At 38.2% G+C, this 20,701-nt stretch overlaps 2 protein-coding genes and 1 long non-coding RNA gene across 3 annotated transcripts in view; all 3 read right to left on the bottom strand.

The window, feature by feature from the left end:
• Nucleotides 1-20,701, bottom strand: part of LOC131773421 (uncharacterized) — a 134,632-nt gene that overhangs the window by 78,624 nt on the left and 35,307 nt on the right. The gene's annotated exons all lie outside the window — the stretch shown is intronic.
• On the bottom strand, nucleotides 7,018-14,816 carry LOC136284078 (uncharacterized). The gene is made up of 11 exons (XM_066173874.1): nucleotides 14,793-14,816; nucleotides 13,827-14,014; nucleotides 12,191-12,307; nucleotides 11,499-11,683; nucleotides 11,131-11,250; nucleotides 10,570-10,646; nucleotides 10,135-10,175; nucleotides 9,598-9,694; nucleotides 9,256-9,352; nucleotides 8,479-8,764; nucleotides 7,018-8,355 (listed from the first exon to the last, which is right to left on the bottom strand). Exons 2-11 carry the CDS (start codon nucleotides 13,990-13,992, stop codon nucleotides 7,340-7,342), a joined length of 2,202 nt encoding a protein of 733 aa, XP_066029971.1. The 5' UTR covers nucleotides 13,993-14,014; nucleotides 14,793-14,816; the 3' UTR covers nucleotides 7,018-7,339.
• LOC136284274 (peroxidasin-like) lies at nucleotides 14,405-20,629 on the bottom strand. Its single transcript, XM_066174227.1, has 6 exons — nucleotides 20,572-20,629; nucleotides 20,379-20,426; nucleotides 19,562-19,810; nucleotides 16,053-16,325; nucleotides 15,191-15,397; nucleotides 14,405-14,520 (listed from the first exon to the last, which is right to left on the bottom strand). Exons 1-6 carry the CDS (start codon nucleotides 20,627-20,629, stop codon nucleotides 14,405-14,407), a joined length of 951 nt encoding a protein of 316 aa, XP_066030324.1.

Genomic DNA, 20,701 nt, shown 5'->3' with positions numbered 1-20,701 from the left:
TGACACATACCTACAGCCAGGGGAGCTGTTAAAGATTTAGAAAAACAATTGACATAACGACACGTTGCAAAAAGAGAAATCACAATAGCGTCATTGTACGAACTCAAGGGACTTCACACGCTGAAAAAAGATCAACCCCGCTTAAGTCTAAGTCTAAGGGCTGAAATAACCGTAACGATATTTATGAGAATGCAAGCTCCAGAATAGGAAATCCAAGTGAAATGTCAAATGACGGAATTAAAGGGTTTAAACGGGGACCAGGCGACTATGCCCCTACACCCCGGCTATGCATCTAAGCTATTTCCCGTGGTTGACAATTTAATGCAGGTTCAATTGTAGACAAAATGCCAAAGAGGACAACTAAGTATTAGTCGATAAAGAACGCGGACTAGAAGAAGAAACATTTCAAACGGACCAGATAAAAGACATCAATTAAATAATCATCATTGAAAAACGCAAGAGTAAACAAAGGTAATATTTAAGTTTCCTTTTTCCTTTGTTAACTTCTTGTTTTTTCTTTAACCAAAGGGAAATAATTGATCTGCGTGTAGTCTGCGTGTTTTTCTATATACATAAACGTGGAAAATAAAAAAATGTTTTGTTTTGCTAGACAGGTCCCCTCGTCCAAAATTGGACATGCCCTTTTTTTTAATAAGTAAGGGGAGGTGTCAAAAAATTGAAAATCTGACACGACAAGGATAATTTTTAGCTTCATGTCATTCACTGTCGACTGTTCATTTCTTTTCCGGCTTTGTTATTGTGGACGTCGTAGCAAACAATTCAATTGATATCATCAATATCAAACACATTGATCTTTGCGATGCAAGCTTACGCGGCCGGTTATTTTGAGATTGAAATCTAAGCAAACTCACTTGGAAGAGTAACCTTTCAGCAAAAAAGCACTATTTGAAATACGTGTTGATTAGTAAAGCCGTGAGAAAACTTTTTTCAAAATTATAGGTCTCAACTTACTTATAACTGAATCACAGATAAAAATTATATCAACTTTGAGGACCTCTGTTCAGCGCTGGAGGACAAAAAAGTTGAAGGTGTTCTTTTACACACTTACATTGTAGCGGAGCACAAAGACGATCTGTTCAACGACAAAATCTTTTTCAAAGAGATTCTGGACAGACCATTTGGTCATGGAGTTTTTCTATCAGGAGCGGCAAGGAATATGGAACAGAGATGTCGAAATTAAATCAGCATGCAAAGAAGCAAAGTATTCCATATCATCTAGAACACAACAGAGACGCTTCATTAAAAAAGCGCCTTTGTTTTAGCACATGGGGTATTGCAATGGCTTTGGAGGTATTTTTTGGGGGGTTATAAGAGAAAATTTGGTTTCATTGACGCAAAAAATAAAGCAAAGCAATCACAACGTCCAATTAGAGAAAAGTAGGATATCGAAAGAGTCAGTAAGAACGCACAGTAAAAACAATCAAACTGTCTGAAGGGCAGGAAAACGCGAGTGACCAATTCATAAAGCCGATTCTATCAGTACTTTACCACGTCTCAACTTCTTGGCTTGCCTGTCTCCTTCTTGCAGCCGCCAATCTTTAGTGAAGTTAGCCAGTCCTTCCTTTCAAACATGCGGAAGCTATCTGGGTTTCTTATCATTCTCATGTATGCTGCCACTTTTCCGGGATCTGCCTTCATGCCAGTTCTCTCTGCCAGATCAGATTTCGTAGAAAGATACAGCTTAACTTCACAATTGAAACGTACGGCTTCACTTCTTGGCTTACGCAGTGCCCAATCAAGCTGCAGGTCACTGCGAGAACTACTTGCTGCGTACTCGTGCTGTTGTTCGCTAGTAGATTCTAAGTGAGCTCTGTCAATATCCTCTTTGTCAACACTGAGGAATTTCTCCACCCAGTCTCTTTTAAGTCTATCATAAGCTGTATCAAAATTTCAGCGAATGTGGCAGTGCTCGCCAATATCAAGGTGACTCTCTAGTTCACTGCATTTTTTAAAGACCATGTTGCAGCCTGGCTCAGAACCAGCGAAAAGGCCATTCGATTTTACACCATCACTATTTGTTGTTGTCTTATAGAGCCGAGCTGCCTTGAGCAGGAAGAAGTTCTCATTTACAACAAGTCCTGTAGGACCCTGAGGCTTAACGATGAAATCTTGGTAAGGAATCAGCCTACCCTGCCCAATAGCATAAGCTCTCCATATTCGTATTCCTCCCCCCTCAAACTTGAATTTGTGAAAGAAATTAAAAACAATCAAACGAACAAAGAAAGAGACCGTCTCTAAAACACACCTTTAGGGTAGCACATGTTGTCCATGTTCCGCAGGGTACAGTCAATCCTTTTCTTTGGGAAACGTATTTGCTCTGTATCTTTCTGCAGTCTGTGCAGAATATTACTAATTCACACATTAACGATTTCTGTCAAATCGACCCTGGATTTGTAATTTTTAGACAGGAAAAATAGACAATAAAAATGTTAAAACTGAGATGGGGCACTAGGATCGGAACAAATTAAGGCTGGGAGAGAAAGATCCATACCCAACCATATCCATCTACTTTTCCCACCTATCCCCACCTCCCCCTTTTTTCGGGGGCCTCTCAATAACAACCCAGTTTCCCCTCTTGGAACGATTCAGCAACAGTGGAAACCTCTGTTTCTTTTCTTGCTTTATACTAACTCCCAATATAAGCCAAAGTAACATGTGTTCTGGACTCACTTGCCTGTAAAATGTCCTGACGAATACAAAGTGATGAGATTGACAACAGTACGTAATGAGAGTGAAACCCAGAGGAACCTACGTTTTAATTTGTCCGTAACGGCTTAAACCAAGCCTTACCAGGAGCGTTTCTCTTCTCGGATTACCAGATTAGTAAAAACGGCTTCAAAATTAATTAATTTATGCCTACGCGAACCAACAGGCACAGTGTCTCCCATGATATTTTTTTATCTCTCTTTCTGTATTGAAATTAACATCATGTGTTCCAAAAATCGCAGAGTTTTTTTCCTTCGTGTCTTAGATTTATATAGAAATTTGTAACGGGGTTGAGCCACGGTCAAAAAGGGATGGGGGGGGGGAAGTTTGTCTGCTTCAAAGTATCGTTTACGATCAAATGGAAGAAACATCGTCAAAGGGATTAACGGAAGCTACATTCAAAGAACATGGGATTATCTCTCTTGCAGTATTGAAATTAATATCATGTGTTCCAAAAATCGCCGATTTTTTTCCCTCGTGTCTTAGATATTAGCGAACTTTCGGTGCTTGCCAGTACTTTCCTAGCCCATGACGATGAGCTGGACAAACTGTCATTTTTTCTATCTGTTCCTCAGTGATCTCCAACAAACCAGCCCTTGCTAATATCAGGTTCTCTCAGATAAACTTTCCCTTAAAAGGTGGTGTTTAATTAGATGCGCATGAATATCAGAATTACACCAATCAAAGAAAAGTATTAAATCTGTATCTCCTCGACTACTTTCACATTTGCCTCCCGTAATGCTTGAAAACGATCACAACGCGGCCATTCTTCAAAGCAAATAATGCGAATCTTCTCCATGAGAATTTTGATTATCCCCGTCGCAATGTAAATATTTCCGACTTGTTGAGTATAAAATTTGCATATTACATCATTTGAAATTAGCTCAATTGACATAAAAGCAAACAAACAGACAACAAAAAAATCAAAAAAAGAAAAAAGAAAAAAAAATGTATGTATTCATTATAGTAACACTTTCGGTGCATAGTAAGAAAACAGTTTCCAGCATATTTTGGGTGCAGTTGGCTTCAGTGGCATGCTACACCCCTTTTATAATTGTGTCGATATTGAGACATACAGTACTTAGTGGACCAGCAGTTCATGCTCTGTGGCTCTTCACGAAAACTTTAGTTTATCTGAACTCATCTCTGAATCCCTTTCTTTACTGTTGGAAAATCACAGAAGTGAGAAAGGCAGTAAAGGACACAACCAGGGCGTTTTATTATTGTTTGTGATTCAAGGTCGCCTTTATTTATGTGGAAAAACTTCCGTGTTCATATTAATCAATAAGGAATCATTGAATACTGACAAGTAATTACGCTTACAGAGTCGAAATTAAACAAAAACTAAATTCGAACGGCACACTCCAACGAGACACAAGGGAATTTAATGCGGCCTTTTCTCAAAAAATTCCTTCAATTTCTGTTGAGCAATTTACGGTACAAATGTCCAAATTGAACGGAATTGGAACGACTCACGTGCGGCCCCTTTAGTCCTCTTGCTGGCGGCGCTTTTAAACAAGGAAGGTTGTTATTTTCTTTTCCTTTTCGGCCGCCTCAGTTATTGCTGACTTCTCTATTTATACAGTCGCAGTGAACCACTGCTTTCTTTTGCATTTTTGGCCTCTTTCAGCTGATTTCCCCCCCACAATCAGGAGGAAAAACCTCAAGATGAATATGTCTAACCTTTATTTTAAAATGCGTCATGCTTGAATATCAAATAAGACCACATTAAACATCTCACAAATTGAAGACGCCACATAAATGGCTGATTGGTAATTAAATGGCTTATATTTTGGTATTATTAAATTGGAGAATAATAAAAAACGAGATTTAGCTAAACTTTAAGTTCTCTTGAACATTTACTTTATGAAGAAAACACCAGCGGTCGTCTCAGCCCTTATCAATGTTCAACAAATTTTTTTTTCCACAAACAGTTCACATCTGCATCCAAAAACAAAGCGTAAAATGTGTAATGATGTTATGCGAATAAATCCTTCACACGAGCTCAAGAATATACTGTAGGCCATTTTGGCAATAGTCTTGGTTTTAAGGGCGTGATGAATGACTCAATAGCTTAGTCATTAAAACCGGCTACGCTCTCACAGAAAGGCACAATCTGTCTCCTCCTGACGGTTTTTAAGAAGTATTACGTGCTTAGTTATCGCTATCTGTTATAGTATTTAGCTAGTAACGGGCAAATTGGGTCATTAGGCTTTCAAATACTTTATTCTTAGTCGCATAAATAAACCGTTTTTGGTTGACAGATATGTCAGCATGCTTGTTTTGATAACACCAAGGGTAACAATACATGATTATTGACACACTTCAGTTGTTGTTGTACAAGTGCTGGTGTTAGTGGCCAGCTAAGACCTTTCAAGTTTATATATATTTCCTTCATTGAAATTAATTTTACAAGATATGGATAGAAAAATGATCCATTTTCCAATATTGGCTTCTCGAAAATGTTTGCATTATCACGATAAATTGCGATGCCAATCACCCTATTGAAAGTTTATCAAATGATTATTTCTTAACTCTTCACCAAGGTAGAGTGAACTAGTGGTGGATATTTACCAAGCTGCCAAGCGGAGATGTAAATATCTACCCCTAACCACCGGCACTTAGATGAATATTTGCTTTTGTATATAATTTAATACTGTGAGATAAAATAATACAAAAAGATGATGTTTAATAATTTATTCCTGTGATAATCAAAACATTTTTGGGCGCAAATCCCCTGGAGGTGAATGGAGAACGATGTGCGGAGTAACGTTTTAGTAACTACTTTTGGGTTCCTTATATCTATATATGGATCGAAATATGTCAGATTTTCGGGAGAATCAAATGAAAAAAAAATTTAATTTAATTTCGTGTGCAGAAATTTTAAAACCCTATCTAAACGATAAATACTTCCTTATAAGCATATTGAACAGACAAAGAGATAAATACTGAAAAAAAGGCAAAAACCAAAATTTTTGAGATCGACGTCAATGTCCCCACCGATCTTTTGATCGACGATCGTGGTTTTATTTCACTTTCATTTAAAGGATACTTGCTCTCTCAGTAAAAAATTGTTGTCTTAACCCAGCCTTGAACTGGGAGAGAAATCCGAAGTTTAGTATCATCCAATAATATTCAGTAAAACAAGATTAAGGGGCATATGAAAAGTCATTTACATAAATTCTGAACAAAACAAGTCATGGAACAACCGCTTGTGGCGCTTTGGATTCAAAGACTAAAGAGTCAGGGACTCAGAATTAATGAGCGCTACTTGTTTTCTATCAGACGGATTAATGATGAACTAAGCCACACCGAAATTCCCTCGTTTATTTTGTAAGAGCCCCTTCTTATGTAAAAAAACACAACAACGGACAGTAAGAAAATAACTGCCGTTGCCTATTGCCTTCTCACGATGAAAGTTGAAGCAATGGGTTAGGCAATGTCAGCGTTATATGTAAGTGCTCGTGAAAAAAACAAAATTGGAAAATGACTGAATGAGAATCCATTATTATATTAGCTCGTTTGTGTTTCTCGAAAACGCCATCTATTGCTTGATTAAACTCGACATATTTGCTGACATAGTGCACCAGGAAGGCACGATTAATATCAAAAATATTCAAACACAATATCCCGAGACGCCAAAATGCCTGAAACTGTGGAGATAAAAAGTAAAAAATAATGCTTCCTTGGCACTTGGAATATCTGCCTTAGGCCAACTTCTGCACTAAGAATCATCACAATGAGGTCATTTATGTTTCAAACTTCTAAAACACTTTTCTCAGACAATGATTAGAAGCAGTGATCTGAAATAACAACATTCCAGACTAATCAGCTTAATACCGCCTACCTAATCAACAAATTGGAATAGAGAACTCGATTGAAAAGGCCGGTGAGTCAGTAGCTGTCTACAAAAAGGATAAAATGTATTGGGTTGATATGTTTTGAAAATATGCTACTCCTGGTTGCTAAGCGAGCGTATGGATTTTCGTCAATCTTACTCTTTGAAGTAGGCAAGATGTCATTTTAGTTTATGGTATCCTTCAAATCTACAGTTAGATCCAGACCAGCAATTTTACCTCAATGAATGGAGTAAACGAAACGAGTTTAGCTTATATAGGTTTATTGAAGCATTTAGGGAGTGCTTTACCACAAGTAAATTATTCTTAATTAGATTAGGAAATGTTACTTATCCTGGGAACAACACTCACAAACTTACGCAGCATTTCTGACTTGATCAGTTATAAAAATTATCTTAACAGCAATTTCTTTTTTTTTTTCTTTTTTTTTGTCTCTATCAGCCTAACATCCATAACATCAACAAAGCACTGACAAGTGCACCAAGTGAATAAATGGTAAACTAAGAAATGCAAAAGTGAAGTAAATAAACAAGTTTTTCTTTGAAGGAAATTCCACTTAACCTCCATTTATAAACTATGAAAATAGTTATTATCACTACCAAAGCATTACTAAAGTAAAAGTACGAAAAAACCTACTTCTTAAAATCGAAAACTATGAAATATTGAGGCTGAAATTCTCGAAATATAAACTACAAATTACCACAGAGAGTTATAAGACTACAACCTTAGAGGTTCAGCAATTCTGCTATTAAGCCTCAGTCCTGCACAAGAGGAGTTGCTTCAGATGACTCCTCGTCTTCGTCACCTCCAGTTTCGTCTATATCCGCAGCAGTAAGTTGATTACCATCATACTCTTGTACGACAGCGTCTCCGTCAAAAAGGTCCATAGCATCACTTCGGTCGTCCATATAGTTTCCAAGATCGTCTTGTTCATCCTTTGTGTACTGTAGTTGGCAAGTCTTAGGTTCTTCTTCTACTGCCTCCTTTTCAGATTGAACTGCCACAGCACCTTCATAACCAACGGTATTTTCAGTTCCACTTGTTACACCTTCTTCGTCATCAGTTTGAATTTCTGGAGGGAAGACGAAATCACTGAGGCCTTCTTTTTCGATCAGAGGATTGTATTCTAAAGAATCAAGATCTTCTTCTTCGATCACACAAGGGAATGGTGAGGCACCGGGTTTGTTCACCTCATTTGCGGAGCGTGCGAAAGAGGTAGGATCTTCTTTTTCAGTAACAGAAAGGCATTCTGTGGCTTCCAAATCTTCTTCCCCAGGTACAGGGGAGCATGCTGAGTTATTGGAATCTTCTTCCTCAACCACAAGGGGGTATGCTAAAGAATCAGAATTTTCTTGGTCAGTCACAAGGGGACATGCTGAAGCAGCGAGACTGTCTTCGTCCATCTCCAGGGAGGATGGTAAAGGATCAATTTCTTCTTCCTCAATCGCAAGAGGGCACTCGGAGTCATCAACATCTTCTTCCTCGTTCTCGCTAAGGTATGGTAAAGTATCACTCTCCAAAGGGTACGCTTGGGCATCCATATCTTTCTTATCACTCTCAAAAGGGTATGCTGTACAACCGTCTTCTTCTACTCTGATTCCGAGAAGGAAAGCTGTAGCACCATCGTCAATTCCAACCATAGAGGGATATGCCGTAGCACCGTGCTTACCCACTTCACGGGCGAGATTTCCTGCAGCTGCCCCTTTGTCTTGTAAGTTAATAGCGAAGGGGAAAGCTGTAGCACCATCGTCAATTGCAACCACAAAGGGATGTACAGCAGCACCGTGCTTACCCACTTCATGGGCGAGATTTCTTGCAGCTGCCCCTTTCTCTGGTACGTTAATAGCGAAAGGGAAAGCTTGAGCACCATCGTTTATTGCAATCACAAAGGGATGTGCCGTAGCACCGTGTTCAGCCACTTCACGGTCGGGATCTGTTGCAGGTGCTCCTTCGTCTTCTACGTTAATTCCAAGAGGGAGAGATGTAGCATCATCGTCCACTGCAACCAGAAAGGGATGTGCCGTAGCACCTTGTTCACCCACTTCACTGATGAGATTTGCTGTAGCTGCTCCTAGCTCGTCCGGTCCTGCATCTTCTGGGTTTGCAACAGCTCCACGGTCATCGACAAAGTTGTACTTATCCTGATCATACTTGTCATCGCCAAAGATATCTACATATGTCTATGAAAAAGATTAGAAGGTAATCAAGAACTGTAGGAGTTAAAAAAATCTTGAACGAATGAATTGCAAAAATTCAACAAAGAAATTCCAAAAAAGAGTCACTAAAAAGGAAAAAAAGAGCGGATCAGATATCAATCACAAATACAAGAACCATTAGTACTTGCATGAATTGATAAGAATAAAAGTCAGGTAACGTCTTCCTTTTTGTCAAAGTTCTCCAAAAGTGTTATTTTAAGATCTATTCCGTTCTTTCTTGTGTGTAGACAACAGAGGGAAATAAGGATGATCCAGATTGACATAACGTAACCACACTTGCATATGTTTAAAAGTAACATTGGTTCATGATGAAACTGAATTCACAAATTGTTAGCGGCTGGGTAGTTAATGCGTTTTGACATCACATTGACGTGAAAAGAAATTCACAATTGACTTGGTAGGATACCGATTTCAATTTCTGAAGTATATCCTGAATTAGACGCTGTATGGCAAACCTTTGTTTTAATATATGTATCCATTGTTTGGTAGAGCTTCACAAAGTCTGGCCGGCTGGCGCTTTCGTATTTCCAGCAGTTTAACATTACCGCGTATCTATAGAAAAACGCAGGGACATATTGCAAGTAGCAAAGTTGAGAAACCACAAATAGTTACAAAAATAACTGAAATGATAAGTTTATCTCATTACATTGCAGCTCAAACGAATTCTGACAAGATAAAATTAATTTCTTAGGAAGGCTACTTATTCAGAGCGAATGTATCAAAAACACCTGACCACAGCAGCAATCGATGTTGCTTTTGTCTTACACAACATTCCACACAGAGGAAGCAACACTTACAAACTGTCGTCGATATGTTCAGGCTTTGGTAGACGATAACCTTCTTCGATTTTTTTCATTGTCGTGGATTGAGACCATCCTTCGTAAGGAATGCCTCCTGTGGAAAAATAATGTTTTTTTCTGTTGGCCAAAAAAGCACACTTTTTTTGTTGTAATCACTTTCATTCCTCTCAGCGCGATGGAAATGATTCTTCTGTCAAAACGACAATTAATTGCTGAAATACACTTCGGTTTTACATCAGATGAAAGAGCACTGTAAAAAAACAAATTTAAGTGTAGCGATGGATTTAAGGTTTTTCAATAATGTACTAAATACTTTCAGTTCTACTTAAACTTAAGCTTTATTTCAAGTTACTATGCATCGTCATAATTTTATTTATCAGCGACATTGAGAGTTGCTTCTACTTCTCTATTGTACAATGCTCTTTTGTCCGCTCGGCATCACTCATCAGTAAGCATCACTCATCAGTTAGTAATTATACGTGAAATTTCGGCAGGTATATTTCCTGAATATAAAGTACCAAATAAGTTAAGTACCAACAGTGAAGATTTCATACAAGACGATGCCGTAGGACCACCTGTCAAAGAAATGGAAGGATGACGATATATCTCAACTGGGTTAGAAAGATAATAATTACTCAGATACTTGGGATGTTTAGAAACATGCCATCAAGATATAAGCAACCTCCCTAAGAGAAAACGCCATATTTTTTTAGTTTGATTATCCACTCATCCTTTCATCCGTCTTTTCTTGTCCTTAACAGATTGTGGATATTTCTCGTTAAACTTAATATTCATATAAAGTCTCATACTACATCTGTAACCTCAGCTGTTCCTCAGCTTGACGTTTCCTGATGACCCTCTAATCAATAGAGCACTGAATATTCTAGTTTCCCTCGCTACGTTAAGGTAGAATCGTAAAAAATATTCACTTATGGAATATATGTAGATAATAACCAATACAGTACGTACACATCGCTTTTGGTTGACAGCTGCGCCACATGTCCAAAGAGAATCTCGGGTGCAGTCCATTTGATTGGGATACATCCCTGGATGAGTAACCAAAATATTATAAACATCTGAAATCTAAGGAGGCTTGTATACAGCTCCTAAAATAATTTGCATATAAGATTAAAACCGTGATGTGAAGATTCACGATAAAGTCAACAGCAGTAGACACCTTTGTACAAATTCTATGAAAACAATTCACACACTCCTTTTGCTTTAAATTTCCTGTGTTACTTTGCCCTTCGAGTTTGTATCTTTGTTATTCAGAGAACGATATCTCTTCCGCCTCTTCCGGCTTTATTATTTCCTGTGTTCACTCCCTAGGTACAAATTTTTTTTTCTGTGAAAGCTTCGATACGCTTAGAATGGCTTCCCGTTAAAGGGAAATATGTTTTGCAGTAAGACTGTATAACTGAAAAGAAAGGTTTGTAAGGACAGTAATATTTTAATTCTTCACATTTTTATCTTCCATACCAGCAGCCCCAAAACCAATTGACTAAATGGTGAAAAAATTCTGAAAATTACCTTCTTGGCATTTCCTGGGCCGTATTTGAAATCCTGATAGGAGAGCCCAAAGTCAGTCAACTTGCAGACACGATGCTCATCAAGAAGGATGTTACGAGCTGCAAGATCGCCATGAATTATCTGAAATCGAAAACAAATAATTATATGATCTGCTAAAAGGGGCTTTTATAAACTACATGAAATAAAAAAGTAAAATATAGGTAGAAAGTTTAACATCATGCTAATGTCAGACCATTTCTCGGTGAAATAGTGACTCTAATGCGCTGGATATTTTTAGCCGTATGGAGTATTACTTTGACGATTTGCAAGTCATGCTATTTTATCGCATGCAGGACCACATGCTGATCAGAAAGAGTTTGAACACTTACCCCTCTAGACGCGAGGAAAGTCATACCATGTGCGATCTGTTTAGCAAACAGCACCATGTCATATGTTGTCAAGTGGTCGACCCCTCCGACCCCATGATGATATTGGTCGAAAACCCCCCTGGATTTTCTGAGATAACCCAGTAAGTCACCTCGCCACAGGTACTCCATGATAAGTATCGGCTGAGCTAAAAGGGAAAAACAAGAAAATTATTTTACGGCAAGCAGTGCAGAAGTTCCCAAACGTGTTTGAATTGTACATGCTTTATCTAGTTATACCTTAGGTTATATCTGTAATGAATAAAAGTAGAGACAGAGAGGGAACGTGAAAGAAGAAAACACGCAGATAGAAAATAGACGGACAAATACGGCCGATAGAAATCTACAGACAGACAGACAGAAAAAACAGAGACGGCAGATAAATAGATAAAGACTTGCCATCGTAAGTTGAAGTTTTTATCACAATTAGCATGTAGATTTTAGAGCTAACATCTTCCAAGTAAAATGCCCCTCATACAGTGCGAAGTAAATTCATTTAAAACAGTCAATAAATTGATAATAACCATTGAATTAGTACACCATCTTAGCAAAGACTAAGAATACTGATAGAAGTAATTGTACCAGTGGTTGAACTCAGAGATGTCTCTATCGTTGCTGTGAATTAGCTGATTATAATCATAACAATAGCTGATTACCTCCAACTGTGACACAACCAATGAACTTAACAACATTTTCATGGCCCTCCCTTCCAAAGAGTTTTAATAACTCGATCCCTCTCAGCAGGGCCTTCCTTCCTTTCTCTCCGGAGATTGCTAGGAAACCACACAAAAATTAGATAAACAAACAAACTTTGCATGTCAAGAGAGACACAACTAATTATGTGGTAAACATCCACATCTGGAATTGTTGTATGCCTGGTGTTATATTACCAGCGCAAATTATAATGCATTTGGTCTACATAAAAAAAAAAATTCGTTTACTAAACTCCATATAATCCATACTTGCCACAAAAATGTCAGTTAACCGTATTGTTCAATTGTGTTGAACATGAAATTTCCAAAATAGATTCATCCTCGTTGAAAAAATTATTTGCTAAGAAAACGCTGCACATCTCGAGCATTGTTGTTAACTAGGCAAGCCCATTGAACCATGCAATTGTTTACAGATAACTTACAAAAGTAGAGACGCAATTAAGCCTAGAAATTCTATCTGTTATAATACCTAATAGTCGGTCGAATATATATTTGAGACAGTTTTTTTTAAAAATACATGCTGCAAATACATGCTAGTTCATAAATTAGATAATCCTTGCTTTTATCTTACTAAAAGCTACAATAATTCGTAAGCATTCCCAGAGTTATTGTAAATTCATTTGACTCTGTAAGCTTGTTACAGTCGAACCTGTATTTAGCGGTCACGCACGGAAAATGGTTGACCGTTTAATATTGGTTCCTCGGAGTAGGGCTACTATTGATAAAAGTTTAAAAATGCCACCCTATGTCATCACGGACCACTTAACATACACAACCTCGCTCAAAAATATTCCTAAAATTGATTTTGGGAGATAAACATGGATTAAATTTCACTTGAAAGATTATTCTTAATTTTATTTGATTACTTCCGCTTTAGTGACCGTTCGATAAAGGTGGGGAACATTACAAATAGGCTGTTGGGACTTAGTAAAAGGTGACCACAACTGCTTGAAATAAAAAGCACTATAAGTAAAGGAGGAAAGTTTCGGGACTTTGAAAACCGATAGCTTATTACAAGGTGACTGCTTCATACAGGTTCTATTGCATTGTGATTTTCAGCTTTTCCAGCGGAAGAAGATCATACCACCACCACTAGACTGGCAAACGGCTCCGAGTGTTTTTCGCCAGACTCACCCTCTCGAGGTTTCTTTGAGGTCACATGATATTATTTCCTATCAAAAGTTTATAAGCGAGCAATTTTACAAAATATACGACGGAGTGACATTTTCAGTATTGTAGTATTTTCCGCTTTTATTCGTTTGAATGCAATTTAACCGATAAATTTTTAATTTTTCTCCACAGCTTCTAATACTTCAAATGATATTCGTGTTCTGTTGTGTGTTAGTAGCGTTGTATGACAAAAGACTTAACAACTGGTCCCCCGGGAACCATCCGCTAACAATTTGACATGCCAGCTGGAAAATCATTTTAACAACGCATAGTTTTTATGCTATCCATGTTATGTATCAGGTACGTAAATAAAGCATGTTCTAAGTGAAATACTCTTTATTAAGATAAATTAAAAAAAGGATAGTTTAATCAAGCTTTGTATGAAAGAAAGATCTGAAAAAGTACTTACGTAGGTAGCATTTCGCAGCAACCGTGCGATTTCCAGGTCTGCCTCGAGAACGACCCAGTAGCGCTCGCCATACTGAACCAAATGCCCCTTTGCCAATATACTCGCGAAAGTTCAAGCGCTCAACTGCAATTTCCCATCCATCTGTGTTTGCGTTCAGCCGATTCATCTCAACTTCATCTTCCCCTTCACTGAATAATTGCAGATGAAAACAAGACTTCAACTATTTCTGTTACCCATCTATCTTTTCCTTCTTTGAATCTGGTTTAACATAACGTGGTAAAGATATCCTCTATATCTTCACTTTAATTTTTTTCTTTTCGTTTCATTTCCGGGTGCTTCAGAAAATTATCACTTGCCAATGAAAAAATTATTGAAATAAGTGAAATTTTGATGCTAATTTGCTAAACCCGTTTTTTCAACGCATCGACTCAGAGAGGAGATTTTATTGAATAAACCTAGCGCCGACTGTGTTTTTCGGCATTTTACGTCATATAAATATCGTGCCTCCAACGCGAGAAATGAAATACTAATTAAAACCATCCGAAGTATTGTCTACAATCGATATATCAAGTGGTATTTTAAATCGGTCTAAAAGACTCCGAGTGTATTTCAGTTGTAGTTTCTGTAACAAAGAGTGACGAAGGGTCAAAGCTTTTCTTCTTCTTTACAAGTATGCCACCCACAACCCGGCATACTGGTAACAAAAGAAAAGAAAGATACAAAGATACCATTTGATAAGAACGGCTTCGAAATCTGCCGCTGCTTCGAAAGGAAAAAACATTTTATTTTGGCCCATGTGGTCTTGATGGTGAATATAATCAGTCCAAACTGAAAAACTGATAAAAAGACATTTGCTCAGCAGTGGCGCTTATCACTACTCTCCTGAGACTTATTCAAGAGTTAGAAACTTCGGAAATAATCACACGTTCAAACAGTGAGCATTAAAAAAAAAGAGAATTCACTTACTGCAGCCTGGGTGGTACCTCAGGTGGGGCTATTATCAAAGGATATGTGGAAAGAGATGAAAGAAATCGCTTCGTTGTGAGTAAGAATGACATCATTCACTAAGTTGAAGCTTGCGACTCAGAAACCACGTGTAACTTATATTTGACTCTGTTGTCAAACAACAGGAGAAGGAATAAGGTGGGTTATCATGGTGATTAGTTTCATATAATTTATAACGTTTTTTGTTATGTGATTAGTAATGGGCTTTGCCGGGACTGTAGAGGGACCTTCAAAATCGGTGCTTGAAATGCAGAATATGACCTGCTTAAAATAGCTCCTTCGTGCTCCAAAACACTGACGTATTAAAAGCCACAATCTGCCATATGAAGACATTTTATTTTCGTATGGTAACATTTTACCTGTCTCACGGCGTTTTTTAATGTACGAAATTAGCGCCAGTAGAAAAACGATAGCAGCCAAAGGTCCTCCAATGTAGTACCACTCCAGTGAGCTGCTGGAGGGAGGTGAACTGCTGGAGGGAGGTGAGCTGCTGGAGGGAGGTGAGCTGCTGGAGGGAGGTGAGCTGCTGGAGGGAGGTGAGCGGCTGGAGGGAGCCTCTATTTTTCCTGATATATAACAATAGAGGAAACTTAGTGGGAAAGTAATTTGCTGGTCGGCATTAAAAATAAAAATTAATATCACCAACCATCCAGATAGAGAGCTATCTGGATAGCTGGATAGGATAGAGGCGTTTCTTTCCTACTCAGATCTACGCAGTTCTTTGCGTTTGGAATCATAAAGATCCAAGGACATTAGCATTAAGCACTGGTATCATCCGTTTTTTGAAGGTCAGACCCCGGTCGTTTGAAGGGTAGATAACACTATCCACAAAATAAAACTCTATCTGGTGGATAACGCTTTACGTTTTACTATCACACATTGACCGGATAAATATTTAAACGTTAGATAGCGTGATCTGCCTTCTCTACAAATGGGCAGAGTTTGCCTACTCTCTCTACGCTACTGCCTTTTCTCAGTCGACATTGCCCATGGATTTACGAGTTCATTTTTCTGTCTTAATTTGTTCTCTCCCTATTTCTGTTCTTCATCTTCAACATTATCATCGTCATTATCAACGTCATCATCGTCGTCATCCTTATCAATATCATTGGATATCAATATCATTTTCTGTCTTAATTTCTTCTCTCCCTATTTCTGTTCTTCATCTTCAACATTATCATCGTCATTATCAACGTCATCATCATCATCATCCTTACTTACCATAAACACGCAGAGTTGCTGAGGAACTGGCTGTGTTTGCTTTGTTTTTTGCTGTACACTTGTAAGTCCCATTCATCCCTTTCGTGACACTTGGCGAAACTAGGAATGATTCTTCTTCGTGATCGGTTTGATTGATACCAGATGGCAGGTCACCATTATTAAAAGTCCAGACGAAGGTTGGCGTTGGAATACCTGAGGCTACGCAACTAAGGTTTACAGGGTATCCTTCGGTAACAGATTGGCTTTTCGGAGGCTCAATGATCTGGGGAGAGACTTGAAGTAAAAAGATCATCAAGCTAAACAAAGGGTTGCATTGTCCATTTTGACCCCCTCTCCCCCTCCCTTATCCAACCCTAAATTAACTAGTATCAAAATAAAAGCAAACTACGTTATTGCCGAGCCTAGTTTTTATCCAAGTTTATTTTGCAATAGGTTTTCTCCTCTTTTGATATTGAAGGGTATTAGCCAGCTCAACGTGACATCAAAACATTATTTTATTTTCTTAAACGATTTCATATCTTGTGGAGGGGGACATGGGGGCGGGAGCCCGGCAGACCGGGGGCGGGAGAAGGCGGGAAGCGGGAGCAGAAATTACTGGGTATTATTCAGACAAAAGCATTTATCTGGCAAAGTATTGAAATTTCTGTTTAACATCCACCAATGCTTAAAAGAAAAATTTGGAAGCAAGAAAACTTAAATTTGTTGTCGGGCTGGAAAAACAGCATTACTTCCGGTGAATTTAGAAATCCTTTCAATTCGATTAAGTCATAGGTCATGAGATAGAATGACACATGTACACTTATACTTCAGTGTCTGGTAAGCTAAAGCTGTCGAAAATCTCCAGCAAAGAAAGCGATTCAGGGTCATTCAGGGCATTCAATGTTATTCCTGTTAACATAATAACAATGATGGTAAAGCAAGCTTAACACGGCAGAAATCGCCAGAAACTACAACGGACACACGTGATGTGAGTAAGTTTTATTGATTTTATATGTAAAATGTTCATATTTCGAAATATTTCTCGTTGTAACTCGACTTAATTTTGTTCCCCATACTATTCCTTATATCGTGTTCAAATTTTCAACGGTTCCTTTCTTAACTTAACACAGAGTCACACAACGCGTGACGTTTTCAAGAATTAATCGTTAACTTCTTCTCGAGACGTGAGCTTTGGCCGCCTGTGGTCAAACCCGTCATTTTATACATTCAAATTTTCCGTTATAGCAAAATTTCATAACGACGTAATAGCGGGATTATTTTCATACATTTCTTCGACGTTTTGGTCGCTGATTTTGCAAATTTCAATTCAATGAAACGTTGGCATGGATGTTTCTTCAAATATCGCTATCTAACTTCAATAATAAATACTAAGGGCCTGTTTGCATGGGGGTAGGGTAACCTGCCTTTCCATATAATTTCTTATTTTATCTTGATTACGTTCACATGATAGGTGGGGTGACTCGCTTTCATGGCAAAAAGCTCTAAAGCGAAACACGTATGTTTTAAAATTTTGTACATTTCCTAGCCGTCTCATGGCAGAAATCACCAGAAACCGCAACGGACACACAAGGAGTGTAAAATGTCCACATTTCGGAATATTTAGCGTTGTAAGTGGACCATATAACAAATTATTCCTGATAACGTATTAAGTCAAAGATTGCTCGCGTAACCTCACACCGCGTAACAGAATGCGTGACGCTTTCATGAATAAATAGATACGTGTCCGAGAATTAATCTTTCGTCTTTCTCGAGACATAAGCCTGGGACGCCTATTCTCAAACTCCCCAGTTGTGAACACTAGTGTCGACAACCTCAAGAAACTTCACCCCAGCACCTGGGGTTGTAAGATTGCATGTAAACGCGTTTTATTTTTCGACCACGGCTAGACGGGTTACCTCACCCACCTGGGGTACCCCGCCTCCAGGTAAACAGGCCCTCAGATAATGAGGCACTGATAGCCGCTTCGACAAACTGTGACGCATACACTTTTACCACTTTTGAAAATATACATGAAATCATGACTCCTTAGTCACGGGTATTTAAAAGGGAGAAAAAAAAAGTCAAAAATTTTAAACGAACTCTTATAATAGATGCCGTGACAAATCAAAGGGTCCTGGGAGCCAGCTCATTCACACTTTTCCCCATAAAAATTAGCCTGTTTCTCATGTAAGCCAATAGCAATGTAAGGTACATATGTTAAAATCAGTGTCGGAACACCCCTGAACGTTGAAAATATATTAAGTCGAAGGAACAGTTTTGGTCTCAGTCCGCATTTTTGTCAACGAAATGATCACATATCAGCTAATAAGATGAATCGTACGGACCATGTGCAAAGCTGTCCATTGTTTCACGAATACTGCGCGTGTTAAGTATTCAGTGGTGAAACCTCATTTACATCTACATCTACTTAACAAATACATTCCAAGTTGTCTGTCCTCCAATAGATCATAACTGAGAACCAATCAGAATGCGTGCATAACTGAGCTTATTATATAATCTTATTTAGTTGCGAAATTTTGTATAAACATCTCACCAACCAACACGCGCGCAAAGTGAGGAGATTGTATGAAGGCTTGAAATTTTACTTAGAATGATTTTGATCAAGAAACGGGCAAGGAATATTCCACAATAGTACAAATAATTGCGAAAGATGATCGCGGAAAAGCATGACGCTCGGTAAGTTGTAAGATGACATGTTATCACCTATCACACGAAAACAGTATAAATTATCAGTCTGCATTTTATCTGCGGTCTGCGGTCTGCAGTCTGCATTTTGTACTGACCGGATAGATATTGCTGTTTTTGTTCGAGCGAGCCTCAAGTCCGGACCGAAATATTGGAGCTCGGAAAAAATTTCATTATGCTCTTCCGCTCTTTCGCTTGGTCACAGAGTGTGTTGAAATGAACCCGCTACGGGTCCCCCTAGGTGTACATTTCGGCTTCTCGATTCAAGTTGCATTTTTAGAAGTTCGCAAATGTGATCTGAGTTATTATTTTTATTAAAAACCATACAATTATTCTTTCCACGTGAGTTTCTGAACTTCATCGAAATTAATTTTGACTTTCACTAAGTGGGGAGGGGTAGCATACAAAATTACTTCTGTTCAAGATCCATAATTTCCGTCAACAACTGCTTCACCACGATACCTCATTCATTGCTTCCAGAATGAATGAGCTAAAAATGGTATGTTGGTATCTATAAAGTCAAAATTGCTCGACGCTCCAAAAAACAATTGGTTTAAACTGCCCAAAAATTAATTACATGTGTCTGAACACGAAATTAATTCACATGATTTGATATATTAGTTGTCATGTTCTCGCTCTTTAAATGTTATCATCGTTAGAGCACTCTTTTTTTTTCATTACTTTTAATCAATTTTAAACCAATGTGGTTTCAAGCCCTTAAATCTGATTTGGTACCAGGGAATGGAATTTTTTTTCCTCATCGAGGTAAAGATTTAAACTGATTTTCGACTCCAGATCTCTCTATATGCAAATGAGAACCGTACCTCCCGCCACTTCGATCCAGAAAGTTGAGTTTTTGCTCCTTCCGCTGTTTTTGGCGCTGCATTTGTATTGACCAGAGTGCTTCAATCTTGCTTGACGAATCGTGTAAGTGTTGTTGTTACCGAGATTCACCCCATCCTTAGTCCAGTGTACCGTAAGTGTAGGGAAAGCGCTCAGAAAGCAAATTAAGTGAAGCGATGAATTATATGCAACCGACTGATTCTTGAGCTCAGGATTAATATCAGGAAGACCTGGGCATAGAATTAACGAGTACAATTCGAAAAAAAAACATTAAAGAATGAGAAGAGCAACTGAATGAAACAAAAGTGAGTCAACATTTACCTGTGACTGTAATGTGAAAAGCTGATTCATTTTTCCCTTCACTGTTTTAAGCGCTACATGTGTATTGACCAGCATCTCCATAACTCACTCGATTAATCGTGGTAGTGTTGTTGCTACCAAGATTGAACCCATCCTTAGTCCAGAGTATCTCATTTGAAGGGGAACCGCTTAGAGAGCGTTTAAACTAAAGCGATGATTTACGGGTAACCGACTGACTCTTGAGCTTAGGATTAATTTAATATAAATTGGCCACCATAAAAATTTTCTAAGCTGACGTTTCGACCGTTTGAACTTCGTAGGAGCTAACGCTCGGAACGTCAGCTTGGAAACTATTTACGGTCAATCTCCATAACCAACTCGGTTGGTAAAACCAAGGTGTATTTTACAAAGAGTTTGGAAGTCGATAAAAGGATAGTTGAGGGATATCTGTGCAGCATTTTCTACCAAAAATGTGTCCTTTACTTTCTCCTCATACACAAAACCACTTACATTCACGTGATTCCCGAGTTCTTGAGCAGTTAAATTCTAGAAGTAAGATTATTCAGATAATATCTTTAAAGTAAGAAACAATTGGAGATTGAGTCATCTTATTTCTGTTAGAGAAAACATCCATTGAGAATAACTACTGAAGATTCCTGCCTAATTATTACTGCAATCTATTGTCACTTACCGACTCTTTGCCGGTTCTGGTTATATTCTTTGCAGACACTCCAAGATGACCACGCCATACAACCTTTGAAAACAATAAGTTGTGCGCAAAGAGTCATATGTCATGTTATCACTCTACCTATGCTCTTTAC

Source organism: Pocillopora verrucosa, chromosome 11 (assembly GCF_036669915.1).
Source record: "Pocillopora verrucosa isolate sample1 chromosome 11, ASM3666991v2, whole genome shotgun sequence".
NCBI classification, from domain to species: domain Eukaryota; kingdom Metazoa; phylum Cnidaria; class Anthozoa; order Scleractinia; family Pocilloporidae; genus Pocillopora; species Pocillopora verrucosa.
Note: the sequence above shows the minus strand (reverse complement) of the source record. Positions and strands in the feature narration are given on the sequence as shown.